This window comes from Lutra lutra, chromosome 10 (assembly GCF_902655055.1).
Source record: "Lutra lutra chromosome 10, mLutLut1.2, whole genome shotgun sequence".
In the NCBI taxonomy this organism is placed as follows: domain Eukaryota; kingdom Metazoa; phylum Chordata; class Mammalia; order Carnivora; family Mustelidae; genus Lutra; species Lutra lutra.
The window spans coordinates 63,204,486-63,219,606 of record NC_062287.1 but is presented as its reverse complement, the minus strand read 5'-3'; the positions used below and the strand labels follow the sequence as shown (position 1 = coordinate 63,219,606).

At 49.0% G+C, this 15,121-nt stretch overlaps 1 protein-coding gene across 18 annotated transcripts in view; it reads right to left on the bottom strand.

Annotated features, from left to right (window-relative positions):
- PPFIBP2 (PPFIA binding protein 2) overlaps positions 1 to 15,121 on the bottom strand; it is a 149,877-nt gene that overhangs the window by 111,295 nt on the left and 23,461 nt on the right. For 11 of the 18 annotated variants that reach the window (XM_047691307.1, XM_047691297.1, XM_047691299.1 and 8 more), the window contains exon 2: positions 5,013 to 5,106. In XM_047691307.1, coding sequence (XP_047547263.1) covers positions 5,013 to 5,106 — 94 coding nt within the window. Of the gene's footprint in view, positions 1 to 5,012; positions 5,110 to 15,121 lie in introns of all 18 variants that reach the window. The other 7 variants (XM_047691312.1, XM_047691306.1, XM_047691303.1 and 4 more) reach the window with 1 other exon arrangement.

Sequence of the window (15,121 nt, the reverse complement as noted above, 5' to 3'; positions counted from 1 at the left end):
GAGCATGTTCCCAGCATGGACTCATCAGCAGCCTTTAATGCCACAGCTGAAGTCATTCAATAGCCAAGGTGAATAATCTCAGTCTTGACCAGAACTTTCTCTACCCCCAACCTAAATCTTTAAAAACAACAACAACAAGACCCCACCCGGACACGAATCAGAGTTAGCAGAAAGGCCCAGAGCAACCTCTTTTTTTAACAGGTTCCTTTTGACTATTCCTCATCGGTGGGTACAGCCTGCAGATGACTGTCTGTGTGACCTCCTGCTAGTGAAGAGGGATGCGTGGTCCTCTGTGTCCTGACCACGGGATTATCCGGTACTATCACAGAAATGGCCTTACAGAGCAGCCACTGAACCTGTTAGCCCACAAATTAAGCCTCACGCAAAATGAGAAGATGTGGCAGTCGCTCTGAGTTACCCAGAAGGATGTACTTAAGCAATATATAGTTCAGTTGCAATTGTCAAGAGTGTAATTCAATTATGGTATGACCTGCAGGCCAAACCACAGGGATTAATTAGGAGCAAGAGCAAAGGTTAACATCCTGCTGGAAGCTAACAACGGTCTTCTGTATGAGGAACAAATCATTCTGACAAGGGGGCTGGGGTCTTTAAAGTCACCTCTTTCCAACTTTCTGGCATAGAATTTTGGGGTGCCAATCAAGTATCATCATACCTCGGAAACACTCATTCAGTTTTTAAGAATTCAGCCTTAAGAGGAGTTTCATCTCCTAGTCATGTTTCTGCTTGCAAGGCCTTTCTTCTCCTCACACCTCCAGAGCCACTGGGAGCCTGAAGGGCCACCATGACACCTTTTATCCCCCCTTAAAGACTTAATTACAGAAATCTTGATATCACATGCCCTACATGTACTCTTTTTGGAAAGAGTTTCAGAAAGTAGAACTGAGCCTATCATAGTACAGAGTAATTAATAAAGGGAAACCCTCATCTGTACTGTTAAACTATGAACCATCATTACTGAAGGAACGGTGTCCATTTTAGGAGGATTCTGTGTTGTTTTTGTGTAAATGATTGCTACCAGGGTGTGCAGGGAGCCTGTAAAAATTCCTTCTGTTTGAAATAAGTGGTAATTGTGTCTTCAGAAAGTGAGAGAATACAGCCCTTGGGTACTCCTTTGAGCACCTTAACATATGCAGAAGCAACTGTGTTTTGGTGGTTTGGCATCACTGGACATCATTCAAATTAACACGAGGGCAGAAATGAGAAAGGATGATGTAAACGTTAACCTAAAAATGTCATCTCCATGGAACTGGTGGCATCGTGATGTGGTGATGCAGTTTTCAAACCTTTTCTTGGCTGCCACCCTTCTGGCAAAGGAACCCTTACTTGGAAGTCTGATGTGTAAGACAGACAAGAGCAAAGTCACTCTGGCTAGGGTATACAGCAAGAACAGAACTTGACCCCGCTCTCAGTTAACTCTTCTCTACAGATGGCCCCACAGAGCCCTTAGGGCTCTCTTACACATCATCATAAAACCAGTGCAGGCAGGAAAGCAGCCCTGAAGGGACTCAGATGGCCCTAGACTCAAAATTTTGACATTTACCAGCACTGTGACCTTGGGTGGTAAAAATCATGTCAGTACTAATCTCAACCAAACAAATAGTAACTTATACCAACTGAGTACTTCCTATGTGCCTTATTTGCATTAATTTAATCCTCTCAATAATATTAGATAGGTACGAATACCATTATTTTACATATGAGAAAACTGAGCTCAGATAGGGATTAAACAGTCTGCCTAAACATCCCACAGCCAGTCCTAAGTGACGGAGCTGGGATTCAAGCCCCAGTAGTCCACACTAACAACACAAAATCTCTTAAGCTCTTTGGTCCAGTTTGGCCCAAACACCTTGAATATGAGGAGGGTATTAATAATCTTGCAGAAGAGTGTCCTATACAAAGACATTCAATAATTATCATTCCTGGGCTCCTAGATGGTTCAGCTGGTTAAGCATCTGCCTTCAGCTCAGATCATGATCCCAGGGTTCTGGGATCCAGTCCTGTGCCGGGCCCCCTCAGCAGAGAGTCTGTTTCTCCCTCCACCCCTCCCCCAACTCGTGCTCTCTCTCTCTCTCTCTCTCTCAAATAAATAAATAAAGTCTTTTAAAAAAAATTATCATTCTTGGGGCGCCTGGGTGGCTCAGTGGGTTAAGCCGCTGCCTTCGGCTCAGGTCATGATCTCAGAGTCCTGGGATTGAGCCCCGCATCGGGCTCTCCGCTCGGCAGGGAGCCTGCTTCCTCCTCTCTCTCTGCCTGCCTCTCTGCCTACTTGTGATCTGTCTGTCAAATAAATAAATAAAATCTTTAAAAAAAAAATTATCATTCTTGTCATCACAAATGGTGTGGAACGTATACCCTCCAGACACTCACTAATTACCTCAATGTTCAGTTATCTGCCAAACAGCTCCTGTCAAATATCTGTGTGAAACAATTACTACTTGAAAGATGGTTCACAGGATATGCCAATCACCAAATCTTCAGACAAAACTAGTAACTGGTGAGCCCAGAAGAATGAGTGAAGGGCACCAGAGAAAATAATAAACGAAATTCAGTGCACAGCCAGAGAAGAAGACACTGTAGAAATGAACAGCTGGTGCCTAACCAATGAGGAGAGCCTGTTCACAAAGTTAGATACAATGTGTATGTGACAGTACTTATTGAACACCTAATATGTGCTTGCAGACCTACTGAGGTGCTAGAGATGGAGCAGCAAAGTCTTGGTCCTAGTGGAACTTACAATCTGGTGCGGGAGGCCAACGATACACAAAGAGACAAATAGCAATGTAATAGGTCAGGTGGTGATCGGTGCTGTAAAAAAATATAAACAGGATATGAGGACAGAGTGATGGGGGGGATGCTAATTAGGGAGGGTCAGGTTAGACCTCTCTGATGGGATTGGGTGGCAGAGATCAGACAGAACGGTATCTGGAGGACAGCATTCCAGCGAAGGGGGCAGCAAGCACAAAGGTCTGGAGACAGCTGTTATGCAGGCTTAAGCAAGATAAGTCAGGAGGAAAGTGGTAGGAGGTGTGGTCGTAAAGGCGGCCAAAGGCCAGGTTGGGTCTGAAAGTGCTGGCTCCATTGAGGACTTCAGATTTTATCCTGAGATGGCAAGCCACTGATGAGCTTTGGAGAGAGAAATACTGTGATTTGATGTACATTTCAAAGATCGCTCTGCCGCTCTGTGAAAGACAGCCTGTAGAGGGCCAGAACAGGGCAGAGACCACTCAGAAGACTGCATGAAGCTTGCAGCCCTGCATGAGTCTAGCAAGGCATGTACAAGCCTTACTCAATGAAAGACACAAAACTCAAATGGGTGAGATGAGGTCCAGAATAAATAAGAACTCTACCATGTCCCTAGAGAGGATGTAACGTAATAAAGATTTCTTTCAATCTCTTGTTACTTTATCAAAAGCTAACATTTTAGAGTGCTCATATGTGCCAGGCACTGTTCTTGGCACCTTATGTGGGTAAACACAGCAATCCTCTAAGGTGGGTACTATTATTATTCCCACTTTAAATATGAGGAAACTGAAGCCTGGTCAGGTAAACAGCTTGCTGTAGAGCTAGGATTTGAGCCAAGCAGCCTGGCTGCAGGGGACCCAAAAAACACAAGGAATCTTCAACACACAATCCCACCCCCACCCCAGGCACCAACACCCAGAACGCTCAGTGAGTCAGATTCTCTCTGCAGGGTAGAAGCAACAGCAAATGCCTGGCAAGGGGCAATATCAGGTACCCACACACACATCCTGGGCTTTAGCCACACTCAGCCTTAGCCCCTGTCCCCAGCCTCCTCCGGCTGAAGCTCCACATGAAAAAGAGCAAAGTCCCAAAGAAGCATGTCCGGCATGGCAAATCAGGCCACTGACTTGTTGTTGGGTCAGGGGCGGAAAGAGGACCTGGGATTTTTGGGAAAGATCTCCAATGACAGGTTTATTCTAATTAAGACGGTCTTGGGCTCCCCCTATGGAAGAGTTAAAGAGCCCAAACAGCTCACTGGCAGCCTTTTTCCAATTAACCAGTTTTGCTGGGTCTTTTCTAGGGAGTATTCCTAACTGGCAAATGTGAATGTTAAGTCAGTTATGATCGGTTTAAGATACAATATGGCATAAAGAGCATTCTCTCTCTCTCTCTTTTTTTTTTTTTTTTTAAGATTTATTTACTGAAGAGAGAGAGAGAGAGAGATCAGGAGAAGGAGGGGCAGAGGGAGAGGGAAAGAGAGAATCCTCAGGTAGACTCCCTACTGAGCACAGAGCTTGACATGAGGCTGGATCCCAGGCCCCTGAGATCATGACCTGAACCAAAATCAAGAGTCAGATGCTGGAGCTCCTGGGTGGCTTAGGTCATGATCCCAGGGGCCTGGGATCCAGCCACATGTCAAGCTCCCTGTTTAGAGGGGAGTCTACTTCTCCCTCTCCCTCTGCCCCTCCCCTTACTCACACATGATCTCTCTCTCTCTCTCTCACATAATCTTAAGAAAAAAAAAGATGCTTAACCTACTGAGCCACCCAGGCGCCCCAAGAACAATCTTTAGGTGGTGAGGTGATTTGACACCACACGACCTCCTGAGTTCCAAACACACTGGAGACCAGCTGGGGAAGGGAGCTGACACAGGCACTCAGGTAGCAAAGTCGCCACTTTTGAGTTTCGCTTCAGCTCGACTATGATAAGCCATCATGTGCTCTGGCCAGTTTACAGTAAAAGTGATCTTACTGCAGCCAAATTGCCGTAGAGCCGGGACCCTCGCCGTGTCGCAGTTCAAGGCCTGCCACCGTGCAGGCACCCACGCTGTCTCAGCAGCCCTAACGTCACCCAGGCATCAAAAACTTCCACGAGCCCGAACTCCTACACAAACAGATGGCATGTACAATGAAACACAACCCATCTACCAAGGGGCTTCTCACTGTGCCAGGAAGGAAGGTCAGAGGACAAAAAACGGTTCCTCTAGGATGGAGGGTGAGCTATGAGTCGTGAGGGCTCCCTGCACATACCTGCGATGATCCCGTCCATTTGCTCCAGAGCGGCTTCCAGCGCGTGGCTGGCATCGGAAGCCATGACTCTTTGCCCCTCGGTCTCCTCCTTCTCCTACTGGAGATGCAAGCACAGAACAAAGGAATAGTTAGAGAGATCCACAGGATGCCTGCAAGACGGCAAGCCCTCCTTCATCGTCACGCTGCACACCCTCACGAGAATCCTAGCATGGAACCCCCCGATTCTGCCAGCCCTGGAACCTTGCCCTCCTGGCACAAGTGCTCTGTCTCCATGAACCTTTAGCATGTGATCCCACTCACTTCTGAAATTAAGAGACTCAGTTAACTGAGTCCCAGGTTCCAGAAGTTGCAGCCAGCATGGGGCGGGGTGGGCGGAGAGCCGAGGGGGTGGGGGGGTGGGAGCGTCCCTGTGAGTCAGGGAAAGTGACCCCAGAGGACATTCCCTGTGGCAGCGGGGATCATCACAGTCTCCGCAGGCACCAAGCTATCTCCCAGCTGCCCTAGGCCAGCACCTGCAACGCTTTTGTTGGGTAGTTGTGATCTGGGATGAGACCTCCACCACCACTTTCTATTCTCAGATTGTCAAAAGGGCCTGGCCTCAGAAGGCTGCTGGCACAGTGTCATGGGGAGAGTTCTGTCCCAGGAACCTGGAGCCCTTCTTACCATTTCAGTTCTACTCTACCCAACACCATGCAGGGCACAGCATCCCATCTCCTCATGACTGAAGAGCATCTCCAAGGACACCCAGTACAGCCATTACCCACCCCTCCCCACTGAGTCTCCCATCTAACGGGGAAGATGCCAGTTGTACCGTCTCTGGTCAACTCTGCCTCTATGAAAGGTTTTTTAGCTGAACTGCTTTCCTGCAGCCTCTCCTCATTTTCCTTGCTTCCCACCCATTCCCTGGATGGCAGGGAGAGACTGACAATAGTATTTGCAATCTCTACCTAGTTCATGTCTATAAACTGAAGGCAGGAGTTCTTTGTTCCTTTAGCAAAAGCCGTGCATGTGCCCAATGGGCATAAGCACTATGAAGAACAGAAGCTGGGCTACTCTACCCCAGGATGGCATGGGTCAGGAAACAGGGGGTCCTGAGCGTCTCTGCTCATGTTCCCTGTAGAGATGGACTTTCAGAGAGAAGAAAGTAAAGTGAGCAGACACAGAAAAGTGGCTTTGGAGATGGTGCAGATGAAGATTTTAGGACCACAAAGAATCACAGGGGATTGTCCCAGGCAGCAGCAGTTCAAATAATCTGGGTTCAAATACTGGTCTGCCATTTACTATGTGATCTCTGATCCTCAGTATCCTCATCTGTAAAATGGGTATAATACCAGCACTTGCATCACCAGGTTGATGTCATGACTAAATGAGGAATTACTATTTCATAGAAAATATTAATACATCCCTTACAGATAGGAAGTGCTCAATATAAGCTAGCTGTTTTCCTTTTTGTTTCTGAAGTAAGGCAATAATCTCAGGATGTATTTGTGCCAAGAGAGCTCACTGGAGGAGACTTTAAACTCAGTGGGGTAGGCTTAGGGAGAAGAACCCAGGTAAGTCCAAGAGGCTGGTTCCCCTGGGCATGGCAAAGAGAGATAACCAACGATGTGTGTGAAGGCGGAGGGCAGTGATTCATAGGAGCAAAGGCCAAGGAAGGTTCGGGAACAGGCACTGGGCTTCAGTAGGCCAAGAACCATTGCACAATCAACTCGGGAATGAGAATGGGAGCTTGCAGAGGAGGTGGGAACCTAATGGGCACCTCAGGGCTGTGGCAAGAATCAGGCAAGGCTGCAGCAAGGCACAGAGCTGCCCCTGCTGAGAACAGCAGCCAGGACAACTGGAGACCCCAAATGCAGTGTGCAGATCTCAGAGCTTGAACAGAAGAAAACTTGGGTGGGGGGAGTGGGGAGAAAGGAGAGGGAGCAGGAAACAGGAAGGGGGGGTGGGAATGGGTAGGAGAAGTAGGACAATAATCAGCACATTCCCACCTGTTCAGAGATACTGAAGGTCTGAAATACTTCCCTATAAGGACTTCCTACTACTTCGAAAGAAAAATCCAAACTGCTCACTCCCTGGGACCTATGAAACAGGCAGTGTAGGAATCCGGCCAGGCCAACCCCACGCTGCTCTCCTCACTGCTCACGTTCCAGCAGCACTGGTCTCCTGTCTGCCCCGAAACACTCCAAGACCTCCTCTGTAACTTTCCACCTGCCATCCCCTCAGCCCTGAGCATGCTTTCCCAGCTCTCTGCATGGCTGGTTTCTTCTCATCTTCCAGGCTTCAGTTCCCATGTGTCTTCTAGAGAGGCCTTCCTTGAACACCTCCATCTCGAGCAGCCCCTGTGAAGCGCAGCAATTCTAAAGTATCTTGTCCATATACTTGCTTTCTTGCCAACTGTACTTGCTCGCTCTCCCCATGGAGGCAGGGGGACTCTGTCTGCCCTGTTCACCCCTATGTGCCCCATGCCTAGCAGAGTGCACAGCATGCGGAAGCTTATGAGTGGATCCTTGGGAGTAAATGGGTAGGTACATTCCACCAACGTCCCCTGAACCCTGTGCCCTCAAGGACCAGGCAGACTAGTGAAGGCAAAAGTATAAACAAAGAATTATGACGCAGTATGAATATATGCTGACTGAGGCAGGTGTGCAGCTTCCCTGAGTCTTGAGGGATGAGTAGAAGTTTTCTCAGAAGATAAGGGGGAGAAATGCATTCCAGGCAGAGGGGGTGGAAAAGTAGAGAAGCATGTAAGGGCAGGATGGAGTTGGCAAATATCAAAATGGCTGACAAGATTCTACTGGGGCAGCCAGCTGCTCGTGATGAGTCAAAACCTTCCACGGAATTCACGTAAGTGTGACAAGGGTAGGGAATGAGAGGAGCTTGGGAATCACACCACCACGTCAGGGGTCTAGATGCCGGTACACAATACCTCAAGTGGCCTCAGATGTCAACATGACAGGTTTTTGAGAAGAAAGGTCTCCTATTTCAACAGACAGGCCCCACAGGTGGCCTTACTACCAGGGTGACAGGGAGAGGACAGCTGGAAGGTGTAGGCCCAGAGGGCCCAGGCCATGTCCCCCTGCAACAGAAGGGCCATAAAAGGAGGCCCATGGCCTTCTGCCCAGTGATGAGTTTGTACTTGGCAAACAGCAAGTTGGGTGGACCCGTGGGAGTGGTGTGAAGTGAAACGTGAGTCAAAGGTGTATCATATATACATCCCGGGATCCTGAGCCAGTAGGCTGGGAGCACTCAGAAGCCAGAACTTGTTTAGGGCAGCTGACAAGCTCAGTTCTAGACCTGCTGGGTCTGAGGTGATGGCAGGACACGTGGGTAAGAAGGGGCCCCACCAGCCACTGTCATAGGGCAGCTGTGAGGTGTCAGTGGTGTGGAGGACAGAGAGACCTTGGAAGGGCCAAACATGCCATCAGTGTGAGGCCTCCAGCCCCCATCTGTGAGTGCAGACACTCTCATCAGAACAGGGGAGCCACAGGGCTGCTAATCATTCCCAGTCTGGCAGCTAGTGACCACTGTCAAGGTTAAAGCTTCTATCTGTAACACATGATGGTACAATCATGGCCCTCAAGGACTTGGGGCCTCAGAGGCAAACATGTCGGGTGGCAGCATTCAGTGTCTTGTTACTCCCTGAGGGGACGCAGCACCTCTCTTGAGAGCCTGGGTTCATCAGGGATGTGAGGCTTAAGTTCATGAAGCTCCAGAAGGTGGACACATGGATGCTCCTGGAGAGAAGTGAGGTGAGAGGTGACAACCCAAAGCGGCTGGGAGAGAGCCACATTCTGGGAAAAACTCCAAAGGCCCAAGGGAAAAGCAGGACAAGCTCTAAGCCGGTGGTGGGGAGGTAGAAGTGAAATCACGTTCTCTACCAATGACAGAAGACCCAATCAGGGGCCTGACACAGCACGGACGCCAGGGAAAGAGATAGCGTGCCCAGGGGACACTGCGGCATCCCAGGAAGGAGAGTGGCAGGCAGAGGATGACAGTGTTCTTAATGACCTCAGTATAGTGACAGTTGTTCTAGTGGCCACAACCAGCTCTCATTCTCTCTGGATACCTGGATGATTCACAGGGCCCTGCCCTGGATGGTGGAGGAGCAGACAGACTTCTCTCACCAAGAGATCAGCTCTGGCTATAAAGAAGTGGTGGGAAAGGTTAAGAAAATGTGTAGCCTATGTACCGTTCACCCTTCCCTTCAGCCACAGGCCTCTCCAGATGCTGCCATCCTCCTATCTGTGACAGTGTCCCACTAACACAGAACCTGACCCTCTCTGCTACCAGCAGGGAGAAAATGACTCTGTAGCTGCAGCCAATAAGTGACAGCCATGTTTTTGGAATGACAGTGTCTGGTGACAGATGTCACAGCCCCCCGAACTACACTACACAAAGGCCAGCTGGGCTCCTGGACCTTGATCACGGTGCAGGATTAGGGGTTCTGAAGTTTAGAAAGTGAGCCACAATTAGCCACCCATTATCTGGTGCACTCTCAGGCGGGCGGTAATTTAGATACTGCATTAACAGTAATTGTAGATTAAGATAAATCTTGGGCAAGTAACCTTGATTTATCCCACCCAAGCTGAAGTGCAAGCTTCCATTCCATTTTATAAAGTACTTTTCTCTCAGTAAAAGTGGTTAGAGCTGCAAGTGTTTTAGGCAGGCTGCCCATGGCCTGGACAAAGGAAGGAATCAGGAACAGATCCAGAGTCGCTGGTATCCGTACTCCTCCAACCAAGGTCTCTATGCCATGGGCACAGCTGAGTCAGAGCTGGGACCTGACTCTTCGGTAGCTGTACCCAGGTGGAGGGGTGGGGGAGGAAGTAGAAGGCAAGGCTTAGGGAAGGAACCCTCAGCCAAGAACCTGCCACCACCAAACTTAAGACTTTTCACACACATCCTCCTTCCCCACACGGCCACCAAGTGGTAAAGAAGCATCATCGTATCACAACCAACCAAAGCCTTTTCCCCACAATTTATAGGTTACCCAGAAACCAGAGCTGTTTTTAAATGGTTATTTTAAGAAATACCTCTTGCTATCCTTATGCTTGGGAGACAGCTTCTTAACAAGGTACAGGGAATTTATCATTTTGGGATAAGGGAGCAAGAAACCATTTTCAGTATTTAAAAAAAAAGGAAGATGAGGGACGCCTGGGTGGCTCAGTTGGTTAAGCAGCTGCCTTCGGCTCAGGTCATGATCCCAGCGTCCTGGGATCGAGTCCCACGTTGGGCTCCTTGCTCAGCAGGGAGCCTGCTTCTCCCTCTGCCTCTGTCTGCCATTCTGTCTGCCTGTGCTGGCTCTCTCTCCCTCTCTCTCTCTGACAAATAAATAAATAAAATCTTTAAAAAAATAAAAAAAATAAATAAAAAAAAAGGAAGATGAAAGAAGACATACAAGGGAAATTGATGGCCAACTTTCTCGATCATATCCCATATCAACTAATAACACCTTTATTTTCAGAGCACAAAGAGGAAAGAACATAGGTTTCATAGCCACAGTCTCAAGTTAAAACACACGCTCTGTAGTATAATGGCTGTGGGTCTTTAGACAAGTTATTGAACAACCCTCTCAGACTCAACGGTCTCATCTATAAACTCGCATTGTTACCAGTGAAAGCAAACAAGATCAACCTCAGGGAAATATAGCAGACGGAACTGAATATCTAATTTAGCTATCCACAGCAACAACAGTAGAAGAATTTATTTTGAAAGCCATAAGCTCATAAGGACACGGAGAAGTGACAGCAGACATAAGGTCAACGGCTCTGCAGCAATGTAAAAGGGCAGCTGGTCCATGTTAGAGAGCTTCCCAAAGTTCAGGGAGAGATTCTCCAGGAACATGAAATTCACAAGACACCTCATGCATGAGAACACGCAGAGGGATTTATATAATTAGTAAGGAATTTGTTTAATTCACTGATAAGAAAACAGAAAACCAAGCAAGTGACCAAAGAACTGCATGGAAACCAAAAAGCAAAAGTAACCCCAGACCTTATCTAACCCAAATGCGTGAGCAGGTGGGGACGGATCAGGCTGGTGGGCAATGGGGGTGGGGCTGGAAAGACAGCCAGGATTCCTCACCTCCTAGAGTGCGAGCTCAGAAGTCACTAGATAATGACAACTGTAAAAAAATAACAAAGCAGCAGAACGAGCATCTTTTCAGCAATATGGATAAAAATACTCAAAATTGTAAGAGGAAGAGCAATGGGGATGGGTAGGTAGGGAGACAACAGCTGTTTTAACAAATCATGTACAATCATTTGACTGTTTAAATTGTGTAGATAATCCTAGTGATCAAAATAAAAACAATCAAAATGACTTAAAAAGGTAATATGCATGGTGTGCCTGGCACAGAGGAGAGACTCGGTGCGTGCTCCTTCCTCCTCTCCCGCAAGTGTCTGTAGCTACTCACTAGTTTATCCACCGCTGACTCAGGTAATCCCCATACACCACTTAGGGACTCTCCCACTTTGCCCACGAGCAAAAAATTAGGCAGCTTGGCTGAAGACACACACCATCTTTCCACTTTACCTCTGAGACAGGAACCCAGTAGAGGGTTTTAAACACAGAAGCGTCTATGATTCCTTTACAAAAAGGAACACTTTGGCTAAAAATGGACAGGGGTGGTTGGGGGTACAGTGCACTGGTGAACACAGGAAAACCAGGTGAGAGATGAAGGTAGCTTGGACCAGAATGATGGTGGTAAATGTTCTAAGTCTTGATATAGGTTGAAGGCAAAGCCAGCAAGCTATACTGACAGTGGACATGAGAGAAAGAAGTCAGAATGACCATAAGCTTTTTGTCTTGAGTCTCTGGGAGACTGGAAGGGCTGCAGAAGCAACTGGAAGGAAAAGGGGATCAGGAGATTAGTTTTGGAAGTGTTCAGTTTAAGATGCCTAAGGTTTGGGGGGGCAGGGGTGTGTCTGGGTGACTCAGTCAGTTAAGCGTCTGCCTTCAGCTCAGGTCATGATCCCAGGGTCCTGGAATAGAGTTTACTTCTCCCTCTCCCTCTGCCCCCCCAACACATGCCCCCACCCCGCTCTCTCTCAAATAAATATATTAAATCCTTAAAAAAAAATGCCTAAGGGGACACCCAGAAAGATATGCTGAGTAAGGCATTTGGAACTATGAATCTGATGTTTGGAGGTAGGTCTGGCTGGAGAGAATTTGGGAGCCTTCTACACAGAGATGGAATTTAAAACAACTGCATGAAGTAACCTAAGCAGTGTGTGGGGCGGGGCGGGGGGGGAGAAAGGAAGGAAGGAAGGAAGGGAGGGAGGGAGGGAGGGAGGAAGGGAGGGAGGGAGTGGGGGGAAGGAGAAAGTAAAAGCAAGAGGCCCCAGAACTCTCTGGAACACTTCAACAAAGCCATCAGGGAGAAGAACCAACAAAGGGGACAGAGGAGAACAGCCAGGTGAACTGAGAAAGTGCTGTCCTAGAAATTACACAGAGGGTTCAGGATGGAGAGTATGCAATCAGAAGAGTCAAGGTCCACTGAGTCAGACCAGAGACGGTCTCTCTCCCAGTACTCGCTGCAGGGGTGATCTCACCTGCTCCCATGGCCTCACCTGTCCCTGCATTACCTCATCCTAGACTCCCACAAGTGCCTCCGACCTGGCTGCCGCCTCCAGGCAGCCCCGTCCATCTACCCTGCACTAAAGTGTCACCTGACTCAGTGGTCCTCAAACACTGGTGTTCATCACAGTCACTGGACAACAACACAAGCACAGAGGTCCAGCCTTACTGAAGCAGAAGACGGCCTGACGTTTGTATCCTGCCTAGCTCCTGGGGTGACTCTGATACTGAATGAAGCTGAAGAGCCGGAGAGAGAAGGCAAACACAGCTCCAACCAGGCACTCTCTGCTTAGAAAGTCTCCAGGGCTCAGCATCAGCCTCTAGAATTCATGCCTTTTGCCACATGGACTCAACTTCCTGGGCTGCAACTTTAACTTCCATCACACCCCTCGGGCCAACCTCTGCCCAAACCAAATGTCTTCTCATCAGTGGGCAGACTATAGTTAGTTGACTGTACCAGTTGCTTCCCTGCTTTTCACCCAAGCCAGTAGCTTTCCTCGCTATATTCCCACCTTCTCTTCTAGCCAGTTCTTCCAGGAAACCAAACTTGATCCTGCCTACCTAAACATGACCTCCCCTTCTATTTTCTTTTCAGGAAAGGGAGGAAAGAGGCATAGCAGAGCCATCTCCCCTGAAACTCTTTCTGTGTGTCTCAGCCCCTGAGGGCACCCCCAGAGCACCCCCATTCTGTAAGTACCCCCACTCCAGCCTTGTACGACTGCTCACCCAGCTCGTACTCCAGACAGAAAGTGAAGGACCTATGAGGTAGTCAGGAGCAGACACTCTTGTCAGGCTGCATTTGGACCCACACTCCTCCTATCATGGGCTATGTCCTTGGGCCAGTTCCTTAACCTCACTCAGCTTCATTTTCCCTATTTATAAAGTGCAGGTGAAAATATACATATTCTGGGATTACAGGGATTCAGTGAGATAATGCAGGCAGAAGTCCTCTGCACATAGCTGGCTGGGAGTTTACAACCACAGCAGCGATAATTCTCTCAGTCACACTTGGCCCCTTCCCGAGCACTAACCATTTCAGCCCACCTGATTTTGCTGTAAGGCCCCTTCAACATGCAACATTTTAGCCCATGACCCCATTTCACCTACTCAATTCCCACTCCTTGTTCAAGGCCCAATCCCAGCGTCATGATTCTAGGGATCCCCTCCCATCCCCCACATGGAAGTGACTGCTCTCTCCCCCTCTCCATGCCCATGACAGACTTCCCTCACAGCACCTGGAACTCTCTAGAGCACTGGCCACTTATGTGTGAGACTCCTTTGCGGGCAGGGCAGTGTCTCTGAAGCCCAGGACTCAGCTCCACCTCATGTGTGTGAAGGGACAGACCGAAACACACAGTGCCTGGGGGAGGCAGCTGAAGCTGACCAGGGGCAAAATTCCTCTCCATCTATGGTTCTTAAAACAAGTTATTTGCTTCCAAAATACAATGGGACAGGTATAGGATGGACATTCCCCTTCCACAAAGGAGAACATGGATGAAACAAAGAGGTTGCTGGTCTCAAGTGGAAGTTGAGAGGCTTCCATGGGTGCCAGGGGCCCTGAAAGGCCCAAGGCCTGAGGTTCTGTCCAGTCTGGAGGTCTCTGCCCCCAAAGGGAAGGGCCTGATGAGGAGGAAAACCACCCCGGCAGGGCCCACAGACACCGTCTCTGCAGCAGGCCTGAAGGACAAGGCCACAGAGGTTGACTTTCCATCAGGACAGAGCGGGGGATGTCAGAACACAGAGCAGTGGAGCAGGACAGGGGTCAGGGAGCTGAGAAAGCCGCTCTCGGAATTGCTGATGGCCTGGAGTGAATATCTGAGTCTGATAAAAGGGAAGAGGTGGAGCCTGGATTTCTTCTTCTAGGGAACAGAAGCTTAAGCAACCTCAGGAAAATCCGCCCAGGAGAGAGACTAAAAAGCCTCCAAAGGTGAAAAAGCCACTGACCTTGTGGCAGTGGAATCACAGTGTCAGTCAATTCTGATACCAAACATCCGTCTGGTGTTTGACGCTTCGGGCTGCGAACATGTTTTCCACACACAGGCTTCTCACTGCCACCTAACCACCCCAGGTCAGGCGGCTCGGTTTGGTCAGCCAGGGAACCTGAGACTGGGAGGCGGAGATGGACCAGAACAGCCTGAAGGGCCCAGAGCCCAGCCATAGGCTGGTGGTGCCAGGGCCAGCGGGGGGCGAAGGTAGTATTTCCTGCTTAGCGTCTTTCTTCCCCACAGTGCCAGGTTAGTGAGCTGTGGGTGCTGGGCATTCCCAGCCCCTCCCCACTGGGCAAGTTCCAAAAGATCCCTAAGAACATTTGTGCTGGAGCCCAGCTCCACAGAACCCACTGGAAGGAGTCCTTTTTCTTTCTGGCCCTTCCACTGAAAACCTAGCCCAAGCCCTGTCACGTGTCACTGCTCCTCCACCGAGCTTGTCTGGCACAGCCAAACCCAGATGCTTCTACTTAGGCTTAAGCCGACCTTCCCAAACCACAGCCTTTCACACAAGGCTCCATGACCCCAAACAGCCCTTCCACCAAC